Below are 22,630 nucleotides of genomic sequence, written 5' to 3'. Positions count from 1 at the left end.
AAAAAAATTCAAAAATAATATTAGTTGTTGATATCAGTGAAGGATCTAGTAAAGTATTTTATCTGGAGCAAAAGTAAATAAATATATATATATATAGAATAATATATAATTAATATAATAAAGTATGAAAAATACTTTTTCATTCTTTATTCATTTTACAATTGAAAATCCATAAAGAACTTAGACTTTAAAAATAGTATTTCTATTGGTCATCAAATATACTTAGGTACATATATTATTTTTAAATTATACCTCACAAATAATACACAAATTTAGAATCTAAATACATTGCATAGGGCACTTTGTTGCCAAATGAATTAGGAGAACTATTTACACAAGGATCCCTAAAATGTTTATTACTAAACAGAATAGACCAAATATACTTAGTTATCTTATAATTTAAGATTGTAAGATATTTTAGTATAGACATTAGCCATTAGATACAACAATCATACCAAAAAAAAATCATTAAATACAACAAACTAAAGCGGAAGGAGATATATGAACAACTAAATTAATGCATAACCAAATTTGACAACAATAAATTGCAATTAGAACTTTTAAAAGGAAGTATTTGTTTGCTACCAAAATCTATAAAAAAAAAGTTTTGTAGCACACAAAAAAAAAGTTTAGATGTATGAATTAAATTTAAATAATATTTGTCACAAAGCTGAACTGTTTTCTTTTCTTTATATGGTTTCTTTAACTTTTTATCTTCAGTAAGTTTCAAATAATCAAATAGTATTAAAAATCTTTTACTGTACGACAAAAAAAAAAACATCTTTTACTTTTAGTTCTTTAGTCAGTAATTGTCTGTAGGGGACACATTTCCCCAACATATCACTTGGTTTGTCACTGGAACCAAAATTAAATGATGTTGGCCCCAAAATGATTGAACCGGGTTTAATTGAAATCAGACTTGGTTTAATTAGAATCAATCACAATAGAGAAAACTGGAATTCTTGTAGGTACAGTGTATTACAGATGCATCACAGCTAATAGTTATAAATACAAACGTGGTGTGTTGTTCTGACTCTTATCTACAAACACTTAATCTGGACCCAACCAACCATAAACAAACCCACACTGGTCCATTGGTCCACATAGTCTCTTAATTCGGTTTCTTTAGCAATTCTTCATACCACAATCCATGAACAGAACGTGACACTGTTGCCACAAGAACAAGAATGTCTGAAACCTCTATGACCTTGTCCGAGAGAGAAGCTGCTCCGATCTTTCTTAGCATTGTTTCCACCAACTGCTTTCTCTTCGTGTTGTTTCCGGCCAAAACCGCGGCTCTAATGGCTAGGTATATGGTCTGTGATACATGTGTGAACACTGCGTCTCCTGCTTGTAAGCTTTTCACAAGCATGTTTGCGATTACTTGTTTCTTTGTCTCTGCATCGTTAGAATCAAGAAGCTCGGAGAGTGTTTCCATGATTTCTGAAAGACCTGCATCAGGTTTTGCGTCTAGCATCTCGTAAAGACGGTTTATGCAAGTCCGTGTAATAGCCTCCATGTCAATCGAGGATGAGTTTTCGCTTACTAGTGTTTGCTGGAGGATCAAAACACTTGAAGAAGAAAGAAACAGAACGGTTAATATGAGAATTATATAATCACCATTTTGAGTGAGACAGGGTTCAAGAGGTAAGTTTTGTCACTACTGACCTGATGGAGACAAGAGTGATTTTCTGGATTTGGGATTGAACATCTCTCAGCCTAGATAGGTTAAGTTGAAATGTTTCAGGGACAGTTTCTAAAGTAAGACCACCGATTTCGCTCACCATTTTTAACAGGCCAATGCGAACAAGAAGATCCACAGTTTCTCCCTTGCACTCTGACAGTTCGATTCCTGCAACAGAAAATAACCAGCATGCAACTATGATCACCTAAATTAACAAATGACAAAGGTGCATTCACCATGATGGCTACCATTCACTAACTTATCGTATGAAATATTTTTGGGAACATGTTCGGTTTCTACAGGTGAATTTTACCAGTTGGTTTGTGTTCGCTAAACTAAGTTCTTACAAAAATAATCCCAAAAAGATAGCTAAAATTGATAGATGGACACCAAACCTGGAAATGGAGATGAAGGGGTATTGACTTTTGAAACAGAGGAGACATTGCCACCAGTTCGCATGGTGGTCGAAGGGAGGCCTGATGATCCAGAGTGGTTATTTATGACAGCAGAAAGAGCATCTTTGTGTTCTTTCCACTCCCTCTCTGCTTCTCCTCGAACACTTAAAAGCCAACGTTTTGTCAATGGTAGCGAGGAAGACGCTTGGTCTGGGGAACCATGCCGACTGGAAAATGACTTCTTCAGATATTCCAGACCAGCAGGTCCCTTAAGAAGTGGCTCCAAGAGTTTCAAACGAGATTTGCTGATTTCCTTCTTTAGAATCTGCAAGTAAAAGGACGTATGACGTTAAAAGGCACTACCAGTACCAGATTTAGTCCCTAGGTTTGGATTTCATTTGTTCAGAGGGTGAAAAATAAATTAGTTGTGGTAGTTAACAAAGTGTATCACATGAGAGGAGAAGTTTATTACAGTAATGCTTGTGGAGATAGTGGACAAATTATGTTTGTAAGTTGGTAGCTACTAGAGAAACCCTGTCCTCTTCTCTATTCAGTAAAATTATAGAAATATAACCATCTACAAGTTTCTTCTATTTCATAGTTCATTTTAGAAAGCTCAAAACGATCAAAATTATTATGTCCACAAAGTACGAAAAGGAAAAAATGTGCATACCTGAATCTGCTGCAAAACAAAGCGTAGCCCCTTAACCATTAAGACTGCATATGACGAATTCGAATGGCCATCAGTTGGAACTATCTCTCCAAGTTCTGTCATTAGTTTATGGTGAGTAACCCTGATTTCCTCTTCATTAGCTGGAGCAGAGAGTTTCAGCAAAATGCCAAGGGAAAACTCAAGAATATTTCCAAGATAACCCATGTCGACATTACCAGAAGCCAGTAACTGAATCATGCCAAGAAAAGAAAGAGACATTAAGTACATAACGTATCTGTTGTACCAATAATTAAAGACAAGACTGTAGTAACAAGCACCTGTGACAGCACATCCGTATCGATAGTTTGAACAATCTCTTGTCTCCAGTCTTTGGGAGATATCTCACAGAGTTCATCCCTGACTTCTTTCATGAGTTTAATAACCCAGCTGAAGTCTGGCTGCGACTGTTTCATGGATTCCATGACACCATCCCAGAAAGCCTTTTCCATTGTCTCCTTAACCCTCACCTGGATATCACAGAAGTGAAGAAATATGAGTAAAGTCGAAAATATTATAGTTCCAACTTAATGAATCAGAATAGTGAAGTCAAAATGCATCAGTCACAGCCTTAACTAGCTTATATTTATGTACCTGAAGGTTGCTTGTATCCCCAGTGTTAGGGTCGAGGCTATCAGCAAAACTACTGCTATTGTCATGGACAATTTCATTTACAATTACTTCGTTCTCACTAGCCAACGCTGCATCAAAGCTATTAGCTACCACGTTTGGAGTAGAAATGGCCTCGCTCCCTGCTAGATAAAACTCATTAGATTGAAGACTTGCCAGATTATCTGTGAGCTTAAAAGGTTATCCAGATTGAAAAGATTACCAGAGTTCAAAGAGGGTGACAAATTCGATGAGCCCGGTGAAGGTGAAGATGAAGATGGAAGATGCGAATCTGCAGGTGCTTTTGATTCTCGTGCTCCATCAGTTTCAGAGAATAAAGCCCGATTAGTTGGAGAAGATGCCTTTACCTGAAAATAAAGATAAGTCATTCTCCCTATCAAGCCCCTGATATTCCATGGTCTGCTATTAAGATATTTGTGCAGCATAATAAGCTAACTTTAGGCTCGTGTACACAGAATCAATAAAGATAAACGAAAAAGAGAGGAAATTGGGTATACCGTCTTCTGATTCAAGCCACTGTCTATTATTTTGGGAGAGGAAGTATGTTTTGATACCTCAGACAGCTCAGACTCTTGAGTTCTGGCTAAATCTTTTTCTAGAAGCTTAGCATCATTAATTTTCCAGACTACAAAACCCTCAAGGTAAGAGCACCAAGCTTTATCAAATGCTTCTAGCTGAGATCTGAATTTTTTTGGACGTTGAGCTACGAAAGATACATTGCCCGGGAGGGTAGATTCTGGTCCTTCCAATATAACTTTCACCAGCAGTTCAAACTCCCGAATAAGACAAGTTGCAGATTCCACAAGCGCAATCTCATGTTCACCTCTTCCTCTAAAAATTGCACCGGGATGTTGCTTGATCATGTAGGCACAAAGAAAAATTCTAGCTGGATATCTCGCAATCTTTTTAAGTTTTTGATATCCCATCTTGGAATTGGGTGAATTTTGCTCGCCTTTACTCATGGGACTGGGTGATTTCCCTCTTCGAACAGGCGGAAAGATGTGCTTAAGAAGATGATTAATGTTCTCCACATTGGATGCCTTAGATAGAGTGAGTCGGATCTCCAAGCGATCAAGCAATGCTTTGACCGTTTGAATTACAGAAACTGAGTTCATTTGAATGGCAAACTGCTCAAATGGTACTGACTCAATGGATTTTTCATTGATCCCCAACTCATGATATGCTCTAGCCAAGACAAAAGTAGATTTCTTGTATTTAGCAAATCTCCTCCAGCATCTGAGATTTAAAAAGACAATCAGACCATCGACGTAAGACAGTTAAACATCATACAAAATGTTCTAGGGCAATACACCTACCTTACTAACATCCTAACAAGATGCACTTGGTTCTTTCGCATTGTTTCTGATCTTGAAGATGAACAACTATCCATACCTCTCCTTCGCCTCATATATTGCGCTTTCAGCTTCTTTGCCTAACAAAAATGCCACGACAATAATCATACTTATAGCCAATTTCAATATGGTCTTTAAGGAAAAAGGCTTGAATGTTTTGGCATACCCTTTGAAGCCGCTCTTCTAAACGGTCCTTCATTTTCCTTCTCTCAGCTTCCTTTTGACTCCGCACAGAACTAGCAGCACCAAACACCCGAGTCAATCTCGCATTCGCTCTTCTCCTTTCCGCTTCCAAAATCCCCATCCGCTTACTCTCTGCAGCTGCTCTCTTCTGATAAATCGCAGCACGCACACTCTCCTTATACCTCGTCTCCTGAATAGCTTTCTTCATCAAACTCTGCGCAGCACGCTGCCTCTTCGCCGCTCTTCGTTGAGCCATAGCTTTAAACAAAAGCATCCTATTCTTCTCAGCCTTCAAAACCCTTTCTTCAACCTTACTCTCTAACTCATCACGCTCTTTCTCAACTCGTTGCTCAAGTCCATTCTTCGCAGCTTGTCTAGCTTCATCCATCTTAGCCAAACGAGCCAGCTCCTTCTCCAAAATACTTAACCTATCAACAACTTTGATTAAATCCTCTTCACAAATTCCTCCTTATTACACAAAACTAATCTCTTTCTTTTCTTCTTACCTCTTTTGTTCAGCAGCATTAAGCTTTGATTCAAGTCTCTGACTAAGCTCCTCTATACTTCCTGATCTCGGACTTCTCATCTTAGGTCGTGCCTTACTCGATAGTGATTCATAATATTGCTGCAAAAATTCATCTTTTTTTCAAATTCGGTTCTGTTTTAACCCAAAGTTTCAAACTTTAAGATTTTACCTGACGACGGAGATCAGCTTCTCTGAGTTTGGAATCGATCTCTGCGGCGGAGACAGGACTCTTCGGTTCGAGAAGACGACGACGGAGCCTCCGTGGAAGAGTCTTTGGTGATGTTGTCGTTACCGTATCTTCTTCATTCACCGGAAAACTCAGGGAGATTCCTCCTAATCTTTCTGGTTCCGTCATTGATTTCACGACCACACAAATGTAGATCACAGAAAGTGATTTGTTCAAACAAAAAATGTAACTTTAATTGGAAAAAACAAAGCTTTTCTCTAGTCGGTGAGATTTTAACAGAGAGAAGATTTGATTTTTGTTCGTTAGGTTTGTTTTCGAAATTGTTCGCTTTTGATGAAGAAGACGACGATACGCGTTTTTCTCAATTGGACCCGTAATTTCTGGAAATTTCTGAAAGCATCCATTTTTTGAAGTAGAAGAAACTATCTTATCTATATTGTTTGTGTTTATCGGGGCTATAAACCGACGTCGGTTAATATATGGGCTTACTATTGGGCCAGAGGCCAACCATATATTGTAGACCTTATAAGCGACGCCAATTTTGTTTTTGTGTCAGTTCTAATAGAAAATGTAGGTCTAGGCAATTAAACTGAATCGAAGCTACTGAATTGGAACCGAAGCAAAAAGAATCGAACAAAATCAAAAATTTAAAAATAATTGGATGTATACTATATTATTATATAACAAAAAAAAATTATAATTGGTACCGAACTGAAATATTTTTGGTAACCAAAAATACCCAAAATATTAATTATTTATTGATCAAAAAATCAAAAATTTTAAAATAAAAATAGAAAAAGTAAAATACTCAAAAATAACAAAAAAATATCCGAAAATAATCAAAAATAATCAAAATATCCAAGGAAAAATAACCAAATTGATACTAAATTTTAAAAACAAAAGAACCGGATCCAAACCAAAATGAAGATTTCAAAATACTTGAATGATACTAAATTTTAAAACCGAACACCTAGGACTAAGAAAATGATTAGTTTGTGTTTTCCTTGTTTCTTATTATAACGTGAATTCACATCGAGGCCGAGTAAGTATGAGGATTTGACCTCTCTTTAGTTCGATGAGTTTAAGAAGAGAGACATTGGTTGGCTAGTATGACGTATGTTGCTCATGTTACAATAACCACTATTACTATTTACTAATAAAGGCCAGATTCATGGTTAAAGACTTAAAGAAACAGTTATTTGTTTAACTTAGGTTTTGTTTTGTTCAATGTGTGAAGACTGTTACATTGTATCTGCAATCGAAATGACTCGTAACAAAACAACATTTTTATTTTATTTTTTTGGTCACAAGCAAGTTAAATCATTCATTACCCAAAACATTATTTATTCTACAAAAGAGACAACAGAAAGTAAAAGAGAAACCCAACAATACGAACAACATCATCATATGGTTCTTTATTAGGCATCACAATGCAAGAAGTCCCATATGGTTCCAAGAACATCTTGAAGCGTTTCCAATACTCGACCCACTCTCAATGTTCTGCTCCTGTAGACCACAAGTGTAATCACCATAAGCTTCACTTTCAGTAAAAATATCAAAGGTACAAGAGCAAAAAATTACCTGTTTTCTCCTTTTACGCCTCCTCCTAGTTATATATATTGTCAAGAATCAATCGAGGTTGTGAAAAGAAGATTCTTATTGATTACGGCAAGAGGCAATGCCTTTATATACACGATAAGTTTAGACCTAGTTAATTTATACAATATAAATGGGCTAAGGCCACACAGCCCAACACCCCTCCTCAAGCTGGTATATGGAGATTGCAGATACCAAGCTTGGCAAGAAAGTCTGCAAACTCTTTTCGTCCTAAGGCTTTAGTGAGAATGTCCGCTAGCTGAGAAGTGGTTGAGACGTGCTTAGTAGCGATAGTGCCATTGACGAGCTCATCGCGAATGAAATGGACGTCTCGACGCACATGTTTAGTGCGAGCATGATAGACAGGATTAGCAGCAAGACTTATGGCTGATAAACTATCTGAATGGAGTGTGGTAGGAGCAGTACACGGAATACCGAGAGCGGGAAGTAATTCACGGATCCATATGATTTCACTCACTGTTTCTGCCATAGCCCTGTATTCAGCTTTGGCAGAAGAGCGGGAAATAACATTTTGTTTCTGTGTCTTCCAAGATAAAGGAGAGCCACCCAACTGAATAAACCAACCGGTGAGAGATCGATCTGAATGAGGACATGCTCCAAAGTCTGAATCGCACCAGGCAGAGAGAACCAAAGGTGTATTAGCACGTAGGAGAATACCTTGACCAGGACTAGACTTTAGATATCTGACGACGCGAAGAGCAGCTTCCCAATGAGCCGGTTTAGGATTATGCATGAACTGTGAGAGAATATGAATAACATATGATAATTCAGGCCTCGTAGTCGCAAGATAAATAATGCGCCCAACTAGACGACGGTATCGAAGTGGGTCGTCTATTGTTTCACCAGTGGCAAAAGCAAGCTTATGATTTTGTTCCAATGGAAAAGAAGCCGGTTTAACACCAAGGAGACCCGTTTCTGTGATAATGTCAAGTGCGTACTTTCGTTGGCATAAGTAGATACCTTCAGGACTCCGAGCAACCTCAATTCCCAAGAAGTACCGCAAAATTCCAAGATCCTTCATATAGAAACAAGAGCTTAAGTAATGTTTAAACTCTGTAATCACAGCAATAGTAGTACCCGTGATGATCAAATCGTCCACGTATACTAAAACATGAAGTCGAACTCCGTTTTTGTGAAAGATAAACAAAGAGTAATCTGAAATATCTTGAATAAAACCGTAGTTCTTCAATGCCGATGTGAGCTTTGCGAACCAACAACGAGGAGCTTGTTTGAGACCATACAAAGATTTGCGTAAACGACATACTTTTGTCTTGTCACCAGTACGAAATCTCGGAGGAAATTGCATGTATACCTCTTCGTCAAGATCACCATGGAGAAACGCGTTGTGAACATCCATTTGATGAACCTCCCAGTCAAGTGAAACAACTTGCTGAAGAAAAGCGCGGACTGTGACCATTTTCGCAACCGGAGCAAAAGTTTCTGTGTAATCAAGACCTTCGGTTTGATTGTTACCAAGAACAACCAAACGTGCTTTGTGTCGTTCAAGTGTGCCGTCAGATTTGTATTTTAGACGAAACACCCATTTACAACCAAGAGCTTTCTTCCCTGGAGGCAAGTCTTCGACTGTCCAAGTACCAAGATTTTCAAGCGAACCAATTTCATCTGAAACCGCACCCTTCCAATGATCATCAAGCATAGCTTCGTTATAGTTTCGAGGCTCATTTCCAGATGTAATAGCGAGAATATATGCTTGATAATTATCTGAGAAACGTGAACTAGAGATGTAGTTGTCCAAAGGATACGGAGTCGCGGAAGGGAATGGTTGATGAAGAAGAGTCGTGACGTAGTCAGCAAGTTTAACAGGAGGTCTCTTTGGACGATGACCTTTACCGAGAAGCTCTAGTTGAACTGCTGGAGGGTGTACAGGAGATGACGATGAAGCAGGAGATTCTGTAGCAGTGGGAGAAAACTCATCTTCATCATCAGGAAAAAAATCCATAGAGGTTGAATCCTCAAGATCAGTGGTAATATCCTCAATGGTGTCTATCGCAGCTGAGGTTGTAGTTGAAGATAGAGGAGTGACCGGAGAAGACGGAGTAACCGGAGAAGACGGACTAACCGGAGAAGACGGAGTAACCGGAGAAGACGGAGTGACCGGAGAAGATGGAGTAGCCGGAGAAGACGGAGTGACCGGAGGAGTCATAGAGATTTCTTCTAATTCAGATGAATCAACGAGAACCGGATCAAGTGATGGTGACGAATCCATAACAGAGATAGGGAAATGAAACTCTGTTTCACGGAAAACTACATCACGTGAAACTGAAACCACACCAGTTTCTATATTATAGACCCTCCATCCTTTCTTTGCAAATGGATAACCAAGAAAAATGGATTTATGGCTACGACTGGCAAATTTATCTCCTCCATGCTTCAGATTATGAACATAACAAATACATCCAAAAATGCGAATATGCTGCAGTGGTGGAGGACGATTATATATGAGCTCAAATGGTGTCTTTCCCTTAAGTAATGGAGTTGGAGTTCTGTTAATGAGATATGCTGCAGTAAGAGCACAATAACTCCAAAACTCAATAGGTAAACCAGACTGAAATCGGAGAGCACGAGCAACATTAAGGATATGGCGGTGTTTGCGTTCAACGCGACCATTTTGTTGAGGAGTACCTACACAAGAAGTTTCATGTATGATTCCTTTTTGTGCAAAGAAATCCGAGAGACAAATAAACTCAGAACCATTATCACTTCGGATAATCTTGATGTTGGTAGTGTATTGTCGTTCTACTAGAGCGATGAAGTTTTTGAGATGCTTTGGAGCTTCTTGTTTCGATGGTAAGAGGTATAACCATACTGCTCGAGAATAATCATCAACTAGAGTAAGAAAATAACGAGAGCCGCATATTGAAGTGGTTCTATACAGACCCCAGAGATCACAATGCACTAATTCAAAAGCAAAACTCGTCTTATTACTGCTCAAAGGAAAAGGATCTCTAGTGTGTTTAGCTTGAATACAGATTTCGCAAGTCTTTGAATCAAAAGTACTACTAGTAACATCAGAAAAAGGTAACAAATGCAAAGCCTTCGAGGATGGATGTCCTAAACGTTGGTGCCATAACTGTGAAGACGGCAAAGCCTTACTAGTCACCGCAGCTGCTGTTTCCACTCCTCGGAAAAAATATAAGCCATTCAGCTCTCTACCTGCTCCAATCAGCATCAGAGTGGTGCGGTCCTGGACAATGCAAACTTTGTCAGTGATCTGAAAAATGCAGCGACGTGTTCTAGTCAGTTGTGAAACGGAGATGAGATGGCAGTGAAGACCATCAACAAACAGAACATCTTGAAGATCTAAAGAAGAGCCTAACTGAACACTGCCTTGTTTTGTAGCGGTTGTAAAACGTCCATCAGGAAGTTTAATCAAAACAGGAGGCATATCACAAACATTACGGAGAAATGCAAGAGAACCAGTCATATGATTTGTGGCTCCAGAATCAATTATCCAAGATTCAAGAAAATACTTACCAGACTGATGATCATTTAAGGTAGATTTCCGTTCCTCAAGAATCGTTTGTAAAATTTTCCATTGTGAATCATTCAGCCCACTAAGTCCTATGCGATCATCTGATGTCAATGGAGAAGTGAGCGATGAATTCGTAACAACATTGGCAGCCATTCCAGAAGAAGCGACATGATTAATAGAAGATCCACGACCATGACTCTGTTTTCCTTTGAACGAACTTAAACCACCACGTGAAGAAGATGCAGTGTTTTTAAGACGCAATTTTTCTTCGAGCCAAGGAGGATACCCGATTAATTTGAAACATTGTTCGGCGAGATGACCAACACGGCCACAATTACTACAGACTCTGTTTTCTGAAGAATCTCGAGGTCGTGAAGTAGTTTGGACCGCGAAGCTAACACCGTCAACCCTCTCGTTATGTAAGCGACTCAAGGATTTGGATTCTTCGTCTTGTGTCAAAGCATTGTAAGCTTCCTCGAGAGAAGGTAGTGGCACTCGAGAGAGAAGAGCCGACTTGACAGCTCCGTACACAGATTCATCAAGTCCCATAAGAAACTGATGCAATTTGTCTTCTTCACGTTCTTTTCTGACGTCGTCCATGGTTTTAGCTTGTTGGTAATCCGCCAAGCTACACCACAGTTGAGAGAGACAGCCGTAGTAAGTTTCAATGGCCACTCCTTTTTGACGACAGGTTGCTAACTCTGTTTTGAGTCGCTGAACATGTTGTCCATTCTTGACACCAAAGCGTTTCTGAATGTGTGTCCAGAGCTCATGAGAATCGTCGAGATGAGACATAGATGTGGAAACAGTTTCATCGATGGTGAGCTTCATCCATGAAACCACAAGAGCATTGTTGGCAGTCCAATCTTCGAAATCGGGATCTGTCTCAACTGGTTGTGGAATAGATCCATCAGCAAACCCAAATTTCTTTCTAGCTTTTAACGCCAAACGAAGATTTGTGGCCCATTCGTCGTAGTTGGGTCCACGAAGCAACGGTTTGGAGATGAGAGTTCCGGGATTATCACCGGATGTGAGATCATATGGCGAGATTGTACGCCTTGTTTCAGTCCTAGCTGGTGTGGTGGAGCTAGCGAGAGCCAATTCAGTACTCATGATGAACGGAGAGTTTGATGCAAGTATTAAGTAGAGAAGTTAGAAGGAATAAGAAAGCGATCTCTTATAGCGGAAGGAGAGATCACAGAATCGATCACAAAAACCTTTTAGTAGTTAGGTATTGTGCTCTGATACCATGTCAAGAATCAATCGAGGTTGTGAAAAGAAGATTCTTATTGATTACGGCAAGAGGCAATGCCTTTATATACACGATAAGTTTAGACCTAGTTAATCTATACAATATAAATGGGCTAAGGCCACACAGCCCAACATATATTGCTCATAAACAAACTTTTCAATTGAGGCAAGTCTCAACATGTTTTGATCAAATCGACGCTTTTCTAAACCACTTTGTTTTCTCTTTTTGCATCGTGAACCTTCCTTGATTTGGACCAAACTTGGAATATAAGAGATAACATATTGTTTACAGTTTCCGTCTACAAGATTCAGTTTTTCTAAGTATCCATCCTCTCCGACGATGCTAATAAATGTTTTGAGACAATTAGAGTCGGGGTCAAGGTTTCTACCGAAACCCATGAAGACTTTCTTCTCTTCGTCTACGAAGAAACTATGTGATATCTTTATCTTAGGTCTCGTATCAATTCTAAATAACTTGCTCCACGACACCGTTTCGGCATCAATCTTAGTCGTAATCCATATCTCCAACTCAGATAACGCTGAAATAAAGCTGCAAGCTTCTCTTCTTTAACACAAGATAAAGTCACATCTACAGCGCTGCACGGTAGAGGGAGAAGCGGCCCGAATCTCTCTCTTGTAAAATCAAAACAGATAATGTGATCTTTGTGACCCTGTGACCTCCTTTCTTTAGCACACCAGTAAGTGTTTCCCTTAATAGAAACGCCACTGGAAGAACAATGTACACCCCAGTGTGGAGTGACATCAAGAGTTGTCTATAAACCCGAGTCAAAATCATAGATTTCATACCAAAAAGATTGTGTTTCGGGTGTATTGTAGAAATAATCTAGAAACCTCAGGAACTTAAAGGTACGACAAGATTCCTTATCTTCGTATCCAAGAGCATAACTAAACCTATCAAATCCATTCGGAGGTTGAGAATATCGGAGGTTGATCCACCTTGTATGCCCCCAATACGGATTCCAAACCAAAACCCTAGTAACGTCGTCTTTCAAGATGCATAACAACAAACCCTCAAAGTGGAAAATATTAGATATACTCACTTGATTGTGAATGAAAAGTTGACCTTTAACCTCTATAGATGGATCAAAGTCGACGACACCGCTCATTAAACAAAGTTTGTGAGGCATCATCATGATCATCATAGTCTCTCCATCTCTTGTTGGTGTTGTCACTTTACCAATGTGCATCTTCGTAAAACCCTCACTTTTGGATAAATTGTTCCAAGTTTTGCAAGTTAATCTCACCGCTTTCATAGATTTCAAAGGAACCCTAGAAATGATCTCCTCGATCAAATCCCTTGGAAGATTGTAGATCATCGTCGTCATTGTTTCAACTTTCACAACGAATGATTTCTTGCAGCTTAGGGAAAGGAAAAAGGTATACACGACGACAAATTATAACCCTAAATAAATTTGGGCCACTAGTGGGCTTTCAGAATCTAATTGGGCTTAAGCAGACCCAATTTGTATCTGGCGCGAGGTTTTAGTTTCTGCGGAGGAGGAGATGATCGACGATTCGTCTCTTACGGCGGAGATGGAGGAGGAAGAATCTCCGGCGACGACGATTGTACCGAGAGAGCCACCGAAGATTCAACGCTTAGAAGAATCAGTAGTCAACCGTATCGCAGCTGGTGAAGTAATCCAGCGTCCAGTTTCAGCTGTGAAAGAGCTCGTTGAGAACAGCCTCGACGCCGATTCAAGTTCCATAAGCGTCGTTGTCAAAGACGGTGGTTTGAAACTCATTCAAGTCTCCGACGACGGTCACGGTATTAGAGTACGGTTCTTCTACACACTCTCTTTTTCAATTTCACAAATTTGGGAAATTTCTGATTCTGGATTTGTTTTTGTGTTCTTGTTGATTCGGATTTGTAGCGTGAAGACTTGCCGATACTATGCGAGAGACATACAACATCGAAGCTGACTAAGTTTGAGGATTTGTTCTCTCTGAGTTCAATGGGATTTAGAGGAGAGGCATTAGCTAGTATGACCTATGTTGCTCATGTTACAGTGACTACTATTACTAAAGGCCAGATTCATGGTTATAGGTTTGTAACATTGGTTTGATTAAGTTATGTTTTGTTCTGTTCAATGTGTGAAGAACAGTGTTGTTGTATTGAATCTGCAATTTTTTGTTTGTTCAGAGTGTCTTATAGAGATGGTGTCATGGAGCATGAACCAAAGGCGTGTGCTGCTGTCAAAGGAACACAGATAATGGTAATCTTTCAAATCTGGTTAAGCAAAGAGCGGGGGAAACGATTTTCTTCGGTAACTTTCCATGTTTATGTATGATTTAGGTGGAGAATTTGTTCTACAATATGATTGCTAGAAGGAAGACACTTCAAAATTCTGCTGATGATTACGGGAAAATCGTGGATTTGCTGAGCCGGATGGCTATTCATTACAATAATGTCAGCTTTTCTTGTCGAAAGGTTGGTATACTTATTAACTAAACTAGTCGTATTTAGCAATCTTTTGTGTTTTGGAATTGTGAAGTGAATTTTGGATGATACTGTCTCGCCAGCATGGAGCTGTTAAGGCTGATGTTCACTCAGTCGTGTCACCTTCAAGGCTTGATTCAATTAGGTCTGTATATGGAGTATCAGTTGCAAAGAACTTGATGAAAGTAGAAGTTTCCTCCTGTGACTCCTCTGGTTGTACTTTTGATATGGAGGGTTTCATATCCAATTCTAACTATGTTGCTAAGAAGACTATATTGGTGCTTTTCATTAATGGTGAGGATTTTTTTCCTTAGTAGAAATGAAAAGTTAGTAATATCTGATTTATCACTAGATAAGCCTATGTGACATTTAATTTATTGATTACAACAGATAGATTGGTGGAATGCTCTGCCTTAAAAAGAGCCATTGAAATTGTTTATGCTGCAACATTGCCAAAAGCATCAAAACCTTTTGTCTACATGTCAATCAATTTGCCACGGGAACATGTTGATATCAATATTCACCCAACAAAGAAAGAGGTAATTGCTTTCCTCCTTTTATTTTACCTTTAAGGCCTAGTAGCTGCTCTATATTCATGTATGTGGGTTCAACAGTCAACACTTTATATGAGAAAATTGTGCATTTGTTGCTTAACTTGCTTGAATAATAAATTCCTTATTTATACAACAAAATAATAGATGCTTTGGTCTATCGTGCAGGTTAGCCTTCTAAACCAGGAAATCATTATTGAGATGATACAGTCAGAGGTTGAAGTAAAACTGAGAAACGCAAATGATACTAGGACGTTTCAAGAGCAGGTATGCTCGCAAAAGAACCTGAAGCAACATTTTTCTCTGGAGGTTAAGAACATTTATTTACTAATCATGTTTTCTTTCGATATTTGCATGCTACAGAAAGTGGAATACATTCAATCTACGTTAACATCTCAGAAAAGTGATTCTCCAGTTTCTCAGAAGCCTTCTGGTATTGTACCATTTTTCTGGGTTGAATGCCTTTCATAGTCTAAAACTTTTCCTGTTGCAAACTCTTCTGTACTTTTCGCTTCATAGAAAAGCTTGTGCTCTTCTCATTTACTAGGACAAAAGACACAGAAAGTTCCTGTGAACAAAATGGTGAGAACAGATTCATCAGATCCAGCTGGAAGGTTACATGCCTTTTTGCAACCCAAGCCACAAAGTCTCCCTGACAAGGTTTCTAGTTTGAGTGTAGTAAGGTAAGACCCCACCTGATACAAGACGTGTAGTTACATATAAACAACATTGGATCCCATGTCATTACTGTATTCAAAACTCTCATCTTATTTACCAGTAGATGTTCACTCCTTTAATTTCCGTGAAAATTGTTTCCTGCAGGTGTTTCTTTGGCATGATTCTTTATTGGTTAGATGTGTTGCGCAACTGCAGTATATTCACTTGATCTTATTACGGAATTGCAGGTCTTCTGTAAGGCAAAGAAGAAACCCAAAGGAAACTGCTGATCTTTCTAGTGTCCAGGAACTTATTGCTGGAGTTGACAGCTGCTGCCATCCAGGTAGTTTACTCTGCATGGTTATTCTTCCGAACAAAACCTTAAATCAATCCTCATAACTGCTTTTCTCAACATTATTCTCTGTTAGGTATGCTGGAGACTGTAAGGAATTGCACATATGTTGGAATGGCAGATGATGTTTTTGCTTTAGTTCAGTATAACACCCATCTATATCTAGCAAATGTGGTGAATCTCAGGTATTATTCTTAATATTTAATGTTTGATGGGTTTTAGCTGTACGTAACAAAACATCTCATTCCGCATACCATCTTATTGGGTTTTGCAGCAAAGAGCTAATGTATCAGCAAACTCTTCGTCGTTTTGCTCATTTTAACGCAATACAGCTTAGCGATCCAGCCCCTTTGTCAGAGTTGATATTGTTGGCTCTGAAAGAGGAGGATCTAGATCCAGGAAATGATACAAAAGATGATCTGAAAGAAAGAATTGCTGAAGTAAGTTCTGCTTTCTGCATCGTTTTCTGCTACTGGTTTTGTACTATTCCTTCCTTCTATCAGCTCTTATCCTCAACAGTAACAAATTCTTGAGGCTGTAATGTTGCATATGGATTTGGTTAACTTGTTTCATCTTAATATGTAGATGAATACAGAACTCCTCAAGGAAAAAGCAGAAATGTTAGAGGAGTATTTCAGCGTGCACATTGACTCCAGTGCAAATTTGTCAAGGCTTCCTGTGATACTCGACCAGTATACACCTGACATGGATCGTGTTCCTGAATTTTTACTATGCTTGGGAAATGATGTGAGTTACGCGATTACTATTTGTACAATTATATCCACTATTCGTGCCTACTGAAGTGCTACTAATCATAGTAATAGTGGGTTCTAATGTCACCCTAACGTACTGTTTAGGTTGAGTGGGAAGATGAGAAGAGTTGCTTTCAAGGAGTTTCTGCAGCTATTGGGAACTTTTACGCCATGCATCCTCCTCTTTTGCCAAACCCATCGGGTGACGGTATTCAGTTCTATAGTAAGAGAGGTGAGAGCTCTCAGGAAAAGTCAGATTTAGGTATGTAACCTCCTCTAGTGGACAATGTTTTCGCTTTTGGTTCTCTGCATTTGAAATGGATGAGAGCATTTAATTTTACATTCAACTGTTGCAGAGGGTAACGTCGATATGGAGGACAATCTTGACCAAGATCTTCTGTCAGATGCTGAAAACGCATGGGCACAACGTGAATGGTCAATCCAACACGTGTTGTTTCCGTCAATGAGATTGTTCTTGAAGCCACCAGCTTCCATGGCTTCAAATGGGACTTTTGTAAAGGTTACCATTTCTTTAATTACCATAAGGAGCTTCACATGCTACATTAAGTAAACAAACTTTTTTCTGGAGAATCAAATTTCACAAAGACATTAATTACATTCTTTTTACTCTTTTGCAGGTAGCATCCCTTGAAAAGCTGTACAAGATATTCGAACGATGCTAACTGAAACCGCTGATTGTAGAAGAACTTTTGATATGAGTAGCTTCCATTTGCTCTAACTATGTTTCTAGACTTTGAATGAAAGTGGAACCAGTTTACGGTTAAACCAAACTGTGGCACACACGACTGACCAAAACCATAACAATCAAACTCAACCTTTTCCTGTGACTTATCCTCGTTAATTAGATTAGTTTTTCTCTGGCATGAGGCGTTGGAATGACCGTTCACCAAAATCTTTGTCATTAGCTTGGGAAGTCTCTCGCATTAGATTGTCCCTGTCAAGTGTGGACCGAACAGGAGCAGGTTGAAAAGAGAAAGATAGCGACGTAGATATGGCTCGCCTGAGTGTTTGCCGTCCTTGAGAGAAACCGGTTCTCTCGTTCCCAACGCTTCCGCTCCTGTAGCCCTGTCTAGAACTCCTGGCTCGAGGTAAGGCTATATGGCTTCTCTTTATCAGGTTCAGGCTTACCAATTGTCTTTGCACCTCCTCCGGTAATTGCAGTGTGAATCGGTCTATATTCTGACATGGTTGAACCAATGAATGTCCAGTCGAATGAGATCGAGGGAGGAATAGCTCAGGCACATGCCAGCTCGACAATAACCCTGTAGATCTTGATCGAGGTGTTGTATAATTTGCATTATTATTACATGTAACACTACTACCTGTCAAGCTTCTCTCATCGGGGGATTCTTGAACACCTCTCTGTGCATTTCCCGTTTCAACATCCATACTCGGATGTGGAAAGCTGTCACCGGACTTCAGAGACAAATTTGCACGGCAGACGGGACATGTGGACCGAGAAGAGAGCCATTCGTCAATGCAATTAGCATGGAAAGTATGGCTACAAGGAGGCATCCAACGTAGCGGCTCTTCGTCTTCAAACTCGCATAGACAAATTGCACATTCAACTCCGCCGTTGCCTATCTTGAACGCTTTAACCTCTGAATATAGGAAAGCCGGAAAGGACTCGATGACGTCCTTGTCAATCCCACGCCTCACTCTACTGTGTAACACTTCATGACCTCCTGTCTCATTCTCTTCAATACAACATCCATAGTTTAAGCAATAAACGACCAAAAGTAAGAGGAACAACGAAAGCAAAACGATCCCAATTATCGATGACTCTTTACTTTTTCCATTGCGACCTGCTGATTCCGACCCTTGCTGGCAAGTTACGTAAGGCAAACATTGGAAAAGGAAGAGTGGCAATAAAACACATGCTAGGATCCGATGGCTGAAATCTCTTGTGAAGATAGTCATGATATTAACGGTTCTTCTGCTATATAATGGTCGATCACTTGAGCTCCATGTCTCCGTTTAGCGCAAGCGAGATAGAGAAGAAGACGAAGTCGTTCAACATAAAATACAAATCTGATTTGTAGAACAATAAGATCTGCCCGCACGACAACAAATATTGTATTCTTAATATGTTAGATATATTTTGGTCCGAATGATTAGTTTGGCCTTTTCCAACAACGTTTTGACTTTTAAAAAGTTTTAAAAGTACAAGTACAAGTACAATTCTCACACATGTCCTCTATATTAACTTGTTGACTACGCAACTAGACTTTATCCAGACAGTTTTGACCTATTCCTCCTACTTGTAGACAACTGAAAAAACTGTCGAAAAAGTCTCGGAAACATTGAATTAGGGTGTAATATCATTTTGAGGAAAACAAAAAAGGATGATCATGCAAAGTCAAAAACTCAAAGGTGAGAAATCAAAGGCTACCATTTCTCTAAATTACCAGAAGGAGCTTCACATGTTATATTAAGTAAAAAACTTTTGTCGGGAGAATCAAATTTTACAAAGACATTAGTTACATTCTTTATACTTTTTTTGCAGGTAGCATCCCCGAGAAACTGTACAAGATATTCGAATGATGCTAATTGAAACCGCTGATTGAAGATGGAACTTTTGATATGAGTAGGCTCATTAATCTAACTATGTTTACACACTTTGAATGAAATAACTGGAACTAGTTAATGGTTAAACCAAACCGTGGCACGCGTGACTGACCAACACCATTGTGACTTATCTTCTTCAATATAAGGGAAACAAAAGTATATAGATTAGACCTTCTCCTCTGGCATAAGGCGTTCAAATGACCGTTCACCAAAATATTTGTCCTTAGCTTGGGCTTGATCATTCATGTCATGTATTGACCGAACAGAAGCAGTTTGGAAAGAGAAAGAGAAAGACATAGATAAGGCCCTTCGGTGCGTTTGCCGTCCCTGAGAGAAACCACCTCTCTCGCTCCCAACGCTCCCGCTCCTGTAGCCCTGCCTCGAACTCACGGCTTGAGGTAAGACTATGTGGCTTCTCCTTATCAGATTCAAGCTAACTAATTGTCTTTGTACCTCCTCTGGTAATTGCAATGTGAACCGGTCTAGATTTTCACCTAGTTGTTGAACCAATGAATGTCCGGTCGAATGAGATCTAGGGACGAATATCTCAGCCATACGCCAGCTCGACAATAACCCTGTAGATCTCGATCTAGTTGTTACACTATTACCTGTCAAGCTTCTCTCATTGGGGAGTTTTTGAACACCTCCCGTTTCAACATCCATGTTCAGATATGGATAACTCTCACCGGGTTTGAGAGACAGATTTGCACGACAAACCGGACATGTGGACCAAGAAGAGAGCCACACATCGATGCAATTAGCATGGAAAGTGTGGCTACAAGGAGGCATCCAACGTAGCGTTTCTTGATCCTCAAACTCGCTCAGACAAATTGCACATTCTACACCGCCTTTGCCTATCTTGAGCCCTTTAACTTCTGAATAAAGGAAAGTTGGAAAAGACTCGATGACTTCCTTCTCGAGCCCACGCCTTGCTCTACTGTGTAATACATCTTGACCTGCCGCCCCAATCTCTTCCCTATAGAATATGCAGTGCAAGCAACAAGAGACCATGCCTAATGATATAAATATTGCAAGCACAACGATTGCAATTATTGAGTCAGCTGAGAGATTGGTTTGTCTAATGCTGTTTGTTGGTACCGACTCTTGCTGACATGTAACGTAAGGCAAAAGATGGAAAAGGAAGAGCGGCAATATAACACCTGATACGACCCGAGGAAGGTGATATCTCGTGAAGATATTCATAATGTTAACGTCCTCAATAAGATTCTGATTTTGATTATAGCGAGAGAAAGAGAAGAAGAAGTTGTTACACTTTAGAGATTCTGATTCGTAGATCAATAAGATCTGCTCGTCACGACAGTAAATATTGTATTACTACTATGTTAAGTTGGAATTGTTTCGGTCCGAATGATTAGTTTGGTCTTTTCCTCTTAACGTTTTGACTTTGAATAAGTACTACTACAACTACACCGATACCCTATCTATTAACTTGTTGAGTACGCAACAAGACTATGTTAACAGTTTTGACCTCGCCCTACGTATAGACAATTGAAAAACCATCATTTGTTGTTTATGTTCTCTCAAAGAGAATATGACGGACCAATAAGGTTTGTGTATTAACTTGTTGACTACGCAACAAGACTTTATTTTTTAGACAACTGAAATTGTTTTGACCTAATCCTTAATTTTTAGACAACTGAAATTGTTGAAAGCCTAAAACAAAGATAATTTTATTCACAAAGGGAAGCATGAAACGGAAAATCAAAAGTCAAAGGTTAAGAGACACGATTAAGGAACTACATCAGCACCACATATAGGACACGTGGAGCGATAAGAGAGAAGATTAGACCTTCTCTGGCATGAGGTGTTGGAACGACTGTTCACATAAATCTTTGTCCTTAGCTTGGGAAGTCTCTAGCACTAGATCGTCTCTGCCAACTGTGGAACGAACAGAAGCAGCTTGTAAAGAGAAACTTAGAGACATAGATATGGCCCGCCGAAGTGTTTGTCGTCCATGAGAGAAACCGCTTCTGTAGCCCTGTCTCGAACTCATGGCTCGAGGTAAGGTCATGTTGCTTGTCCTTATCAGATTCAAGCTAACCAATTGTCTTTGCATCTCCTCTGGTAACTGAAGTGTGAATCGATCTAGATTCGTACCTAGTTGAAGCAATGAATGTTCATCTCTTTGTTCATTTCCCGTTTCAAGATCCGTGATCGGATATGGATAACTCTCACCGGGTTTGAGAGACAGATTTGCACGACAAGCCGGACATGTGGACTGAGAAGAGAGCCACACATCAATGCAATTAGCATGGAAAGTGTGGCTACAAGGAGGCATCCAACGTAGTGTTTCTTTATCCACAAACTCGCTTAGACAAATTGCACATTCTACTCCGCCTTTGCCTATCTTGAGCCCTTTAACCTCCGAATAGAGGAAAATTGGAAAGGACTCAACGAGTTCCTTCTCGAGCCCACGCCTCGCTCTACTGTGAAACACTTCTTGGCTTGCCGCCTCAACCTCTGCTCTATAGAATGTTTTGTGCAAGAAACAAGCGACCATGCTTAATGAGATAAATATTGCAAGCACAATGATTGCGATTACCGTTTCCGTTGGGAAATTGGTTTTTCTATTGCGGTCTACGGATTCTGACTCTTGCTGGCATGTTACATAAGGTAACAAATGGACAAGGAAGAGCGGCAACAAAACCTTCGTTTCGATCCTATAGATGAGATCTCTCGCGAATATAGTCATGATGTGAACCGTCCTTTTGCTAACCACGGTGGATCACTTGAGCTTCATGTGTTGAGCGAGAGAAGAGAATACGAACAAGCCGTTTTTATAATACTAAACACATTTTGGTTTGTACTCGTCACGACAATACATATTGTATTACTACTATGTTTAGTTAGATTAGTTTTGGTCGGAATGATTGATTTGGCTTCTTCCTCTAACGTTTTGACTTTTGAAGAAGTCTTTACGTCACTATAGACGTAGAACAAGTACTACATTACTCATGCCCTCTCTATTAACTTGTTGATCTACGCAACAAGACTTTTCCAACAGTTTTGACCTAATCCTTATTGGTCAGTCACATCCCTCTGATGTTCACGTCCTCTCAATGGAATGTGACGGACCAATAAGGTTTATGTATTTGGTGCTAGATTATTCGCACCATAACAAATGTTTACATCATATGAGTAACTAATTAAAGCCTTCAAAGTATGGTATATAACTATATATCCGAACGTTTCATTAACTTGTAACTTACATATATACATATTT

The 22,630-nt window shown here is 39.4% G+C and overlaps 5 protein-coding genes and 2 pseudogenes across 9 annotated transcripts; 1 reads left to right on the top strand and 6 right to left on the bottom strand.

The window, feature by feature from the left end:
- Nucleotides 1-861: 861 nt before the first annotated feature.
- Nucleotides 862-6,082, bottom strand: AT4G09150 (T-complex protein 11). 2 transcript variants are annotated; one of them, NM_116984.5, is made up of 12 exons: nucleotides 5,649-6,082; nucleotides 5,460-5,578; nucleotides 4,937-5,381; nucleotides 4,735-4,850; nucleotides 3,916-4,654; nucleotides 3,621-3,765; nucleotides 3,383-3,540; nucleotides 3,070-3,258; nucleotides 2,753-2,980; nucleotides 2,080-2,404; nucleotides 1,669-1,852; nucleotides 862-1,571 (listed from the first exon to the last, which is right to left on the bottom strand). In NM_116984.5, exons 1-12 carry the CDS (start codon nucleotides 5,832-5,834, stop codon nucleotides 1,112-1,114), a joined length of 3,294 nt encoding a protein of 1,097 aa, NP_192654.1. In that variant the 5' UTR covers nucleotides 5,835-6,082; the 3' UTR covers nucleotides 862-1,111. The 2 variants fall into 2 exon arrangements, with proteins under 2 accessions (NP_192654.1, NP_001190693.1); NM_001203764.1 differs by having other exon boundaries at nucleotides 911-1,571; nucleotides 3,383-3,543; nucleotides 5,649-6,068.
- A 1,346-nt stretch (nucleotides 6,083-7,428) lies between these two features.
- AT4G09146 lies at nucleotides 7,429-11,889 on the bottom strand (annotated as a pseudogene; the record flags this gene model as incomplete). The annotated part of the gene is made up of 1 exon: nucleotides 7,429-11,889.
- A 254-nt stretch (nucleotides 11,890-12,143) lies between these two features.
- On the bottom strand, nucleotides 12,144-13,373 carry AT4G09143 (annotated as a pseudogene). The gene has a single exon.
- A 147-nt stretch (nucleotides 13,374-13,520) lies between these two features.
- Nucleotides 13,521-17,645, top strand: MLH1 (MUTL-homologue 1). 2 transcript variants are annotated; one of them, NM_116983.3, is made up of 16 exons: nucleotides 13,521-13,821; nucleotides 13,920-14,092; nucleotides 14,189-14,261; nucleotides 14,342-14,476; nucleotides 14,569-14,779; nucleotides 14,876-15,024; nucleotides 15,205-15,303; nucleotides 15,400-15,469; nucleotides 15,584-15,719; nucleotides 15,942-16,036; nucleotides 16,122-16,230; nucleotides 16,320-16,485; nucleotides 16,631-16,792; nucleotides 16,903-17,059; nucleotides 17,154-17,317; nucleotides 17,436-17,645. In NM_116983.3, exons 1-16 carry the CDS (start codon nucleotides 13,552-13,554, stop codon nucleotides 17,478-17,480), a joined length of 2,214 nt encoding a protein of 737 aa, NP_567345.2. In that variant the 5' UTR covers nucleotides 13,521-13,551; the 3' UTR covers nucleotides 17,481-17,645. The 2 variants fall into 2 exon arrangements, with proteins under 2 accessions (NP_567345.2, NP_001328542.1); NM_001340612.1 differs by having other exon boundaries at nucleotides 14,189-14,476.
- A 19-nt stretch (nucleotides 17,646-17,664) lies between these two features.
- On the bottom strand, nucleotides 17,665-18,812 carry AT4G09130 (RING/U-box superfamily protein; the record flags this gene model as incomplete). Its single annotated transcript, NM_116982.3, has 1 exon — nucleotides 17,665-18,812. Exon 1 carries the CDS (start codon nucleotides 18,736-18,738, stop codon nucleotides 17,665-17,667), a length of 1,074 nt encoding a protein of 357 aa, NP_192652.1. The 5' UTR covers nucleotides 18,739-18,812.
- Nucleotides 18,813-19,467: 655 nt separating this feature from the next.
- On the bottom strand, nucleotides 19,468-20,589 carry AT4G09120 (RING/U-box superfamily protein; the record flags this gene model as incomplete). The annotated part of the gene is made up of 1 exon (NM_116981.3): nucleotides 19,468-20,589. The coding sequence occupies one exon, from the start codon at nucleotides 20,587-20,589 to the stop codon at nucleotides 19,552-19,554; it is 1,038 nt and encodes a 345-aa protein (NP_192651.1). The 3' UTR covers nucleotides 19,468-19,551.
- A 355-nt stretch (nucleotides 20,590-20,944) lies between these two features.
- On the bottom strand, nucleotides 20,945-22,252 carry AT4G09110 (RING/U-box superfamily protein). Its single transcript, NM_116980.3, has one exon. It carries the CDS (start codon nucleotides 22,097-22,099, stop codon nucleotides 21,191-21,193), a length of 909 nt encoding a protein of 302 aa, NP_192650.1. The 5' UTR covers nucleotides 22,100-22,252; the 3' UTR covers nucleotides 20,945-21,190.
- Nucleotides 22,253-22,630: the final 378 nt, after the last annotated feature.

The sequence above is a fragment of the Arabidopsis thaliana genome, chromosome 4 (genome assembly GCF_000001735.4).
Source record: "Arabidopsis thaliana chromosome 4, partial sequence".
Classification (NCBI taxonomy): Eukaryota; Viridiplantae; Streptophyta; class Magnoliopsida; order Brassicales; family Brassicaceae; genus Arabidopsis; species Arabidopsis thaliana.
The sequence above is the reverse complement of the archived record's forward strand: the minus strand, read 5'-3'. Positions and strand labels throughout refer to the sequence as shown.

Excerpts from the sequence above, each read along its gene's own strand:
- MLH1 (NM_116983.3), top strand. The coding sequence starts at position 13,552 with ATGATCGACGATTCGTCTCTTACGGCGGAGATGGAGGAGGAAGAATCT. Across the intron at positions 13,822-13,919 it reads ACGACGGTCACGGTATTAGA|CGTGAAGACTTGCCGATACT; the intron begins GTACGGTTCTTC and ends TCGGATTTGTAG. Across the intron at positions 15,304-15,399 it reads CTAGGACGTTTCAAGAGCAG|AAAGTGGAATACATTCAATC; the intron begins GTATGCTCGCAA and ends TGCATGCTACAG.
- AT4G09110 (NM_116980.3), bottom strand. The coding sequence starts at position 22,099 with ATGACTATATTCGCGAGAGATCTCATCTATAGGATCGAAACGAAGGTT.
- AT4G09150 (NM_001203764.1), bottom strand. The coding sequence starts at position 5,834 with ATGACGGAACCAGAAAGATTAGGAGGAATCTCCCTGAGTTTTCCGGTG. Across the intron at positions 5,382-5,459 it reads AATGCTGCTGAACAAAAGAG|GTTAAGTATTTTGGAGAAGG; the intron begins GTAAGAAGAAAA and ends AGTTGTTGATAG. Across the intron at positions 4,851-4,936 it reads TAGAAGAGCGGCTTCAAAGG|GCAAAGAAGCTGAAAGCGCA; the intron begins GTATGCCAAAAC and ends CATTTTTGTTAG.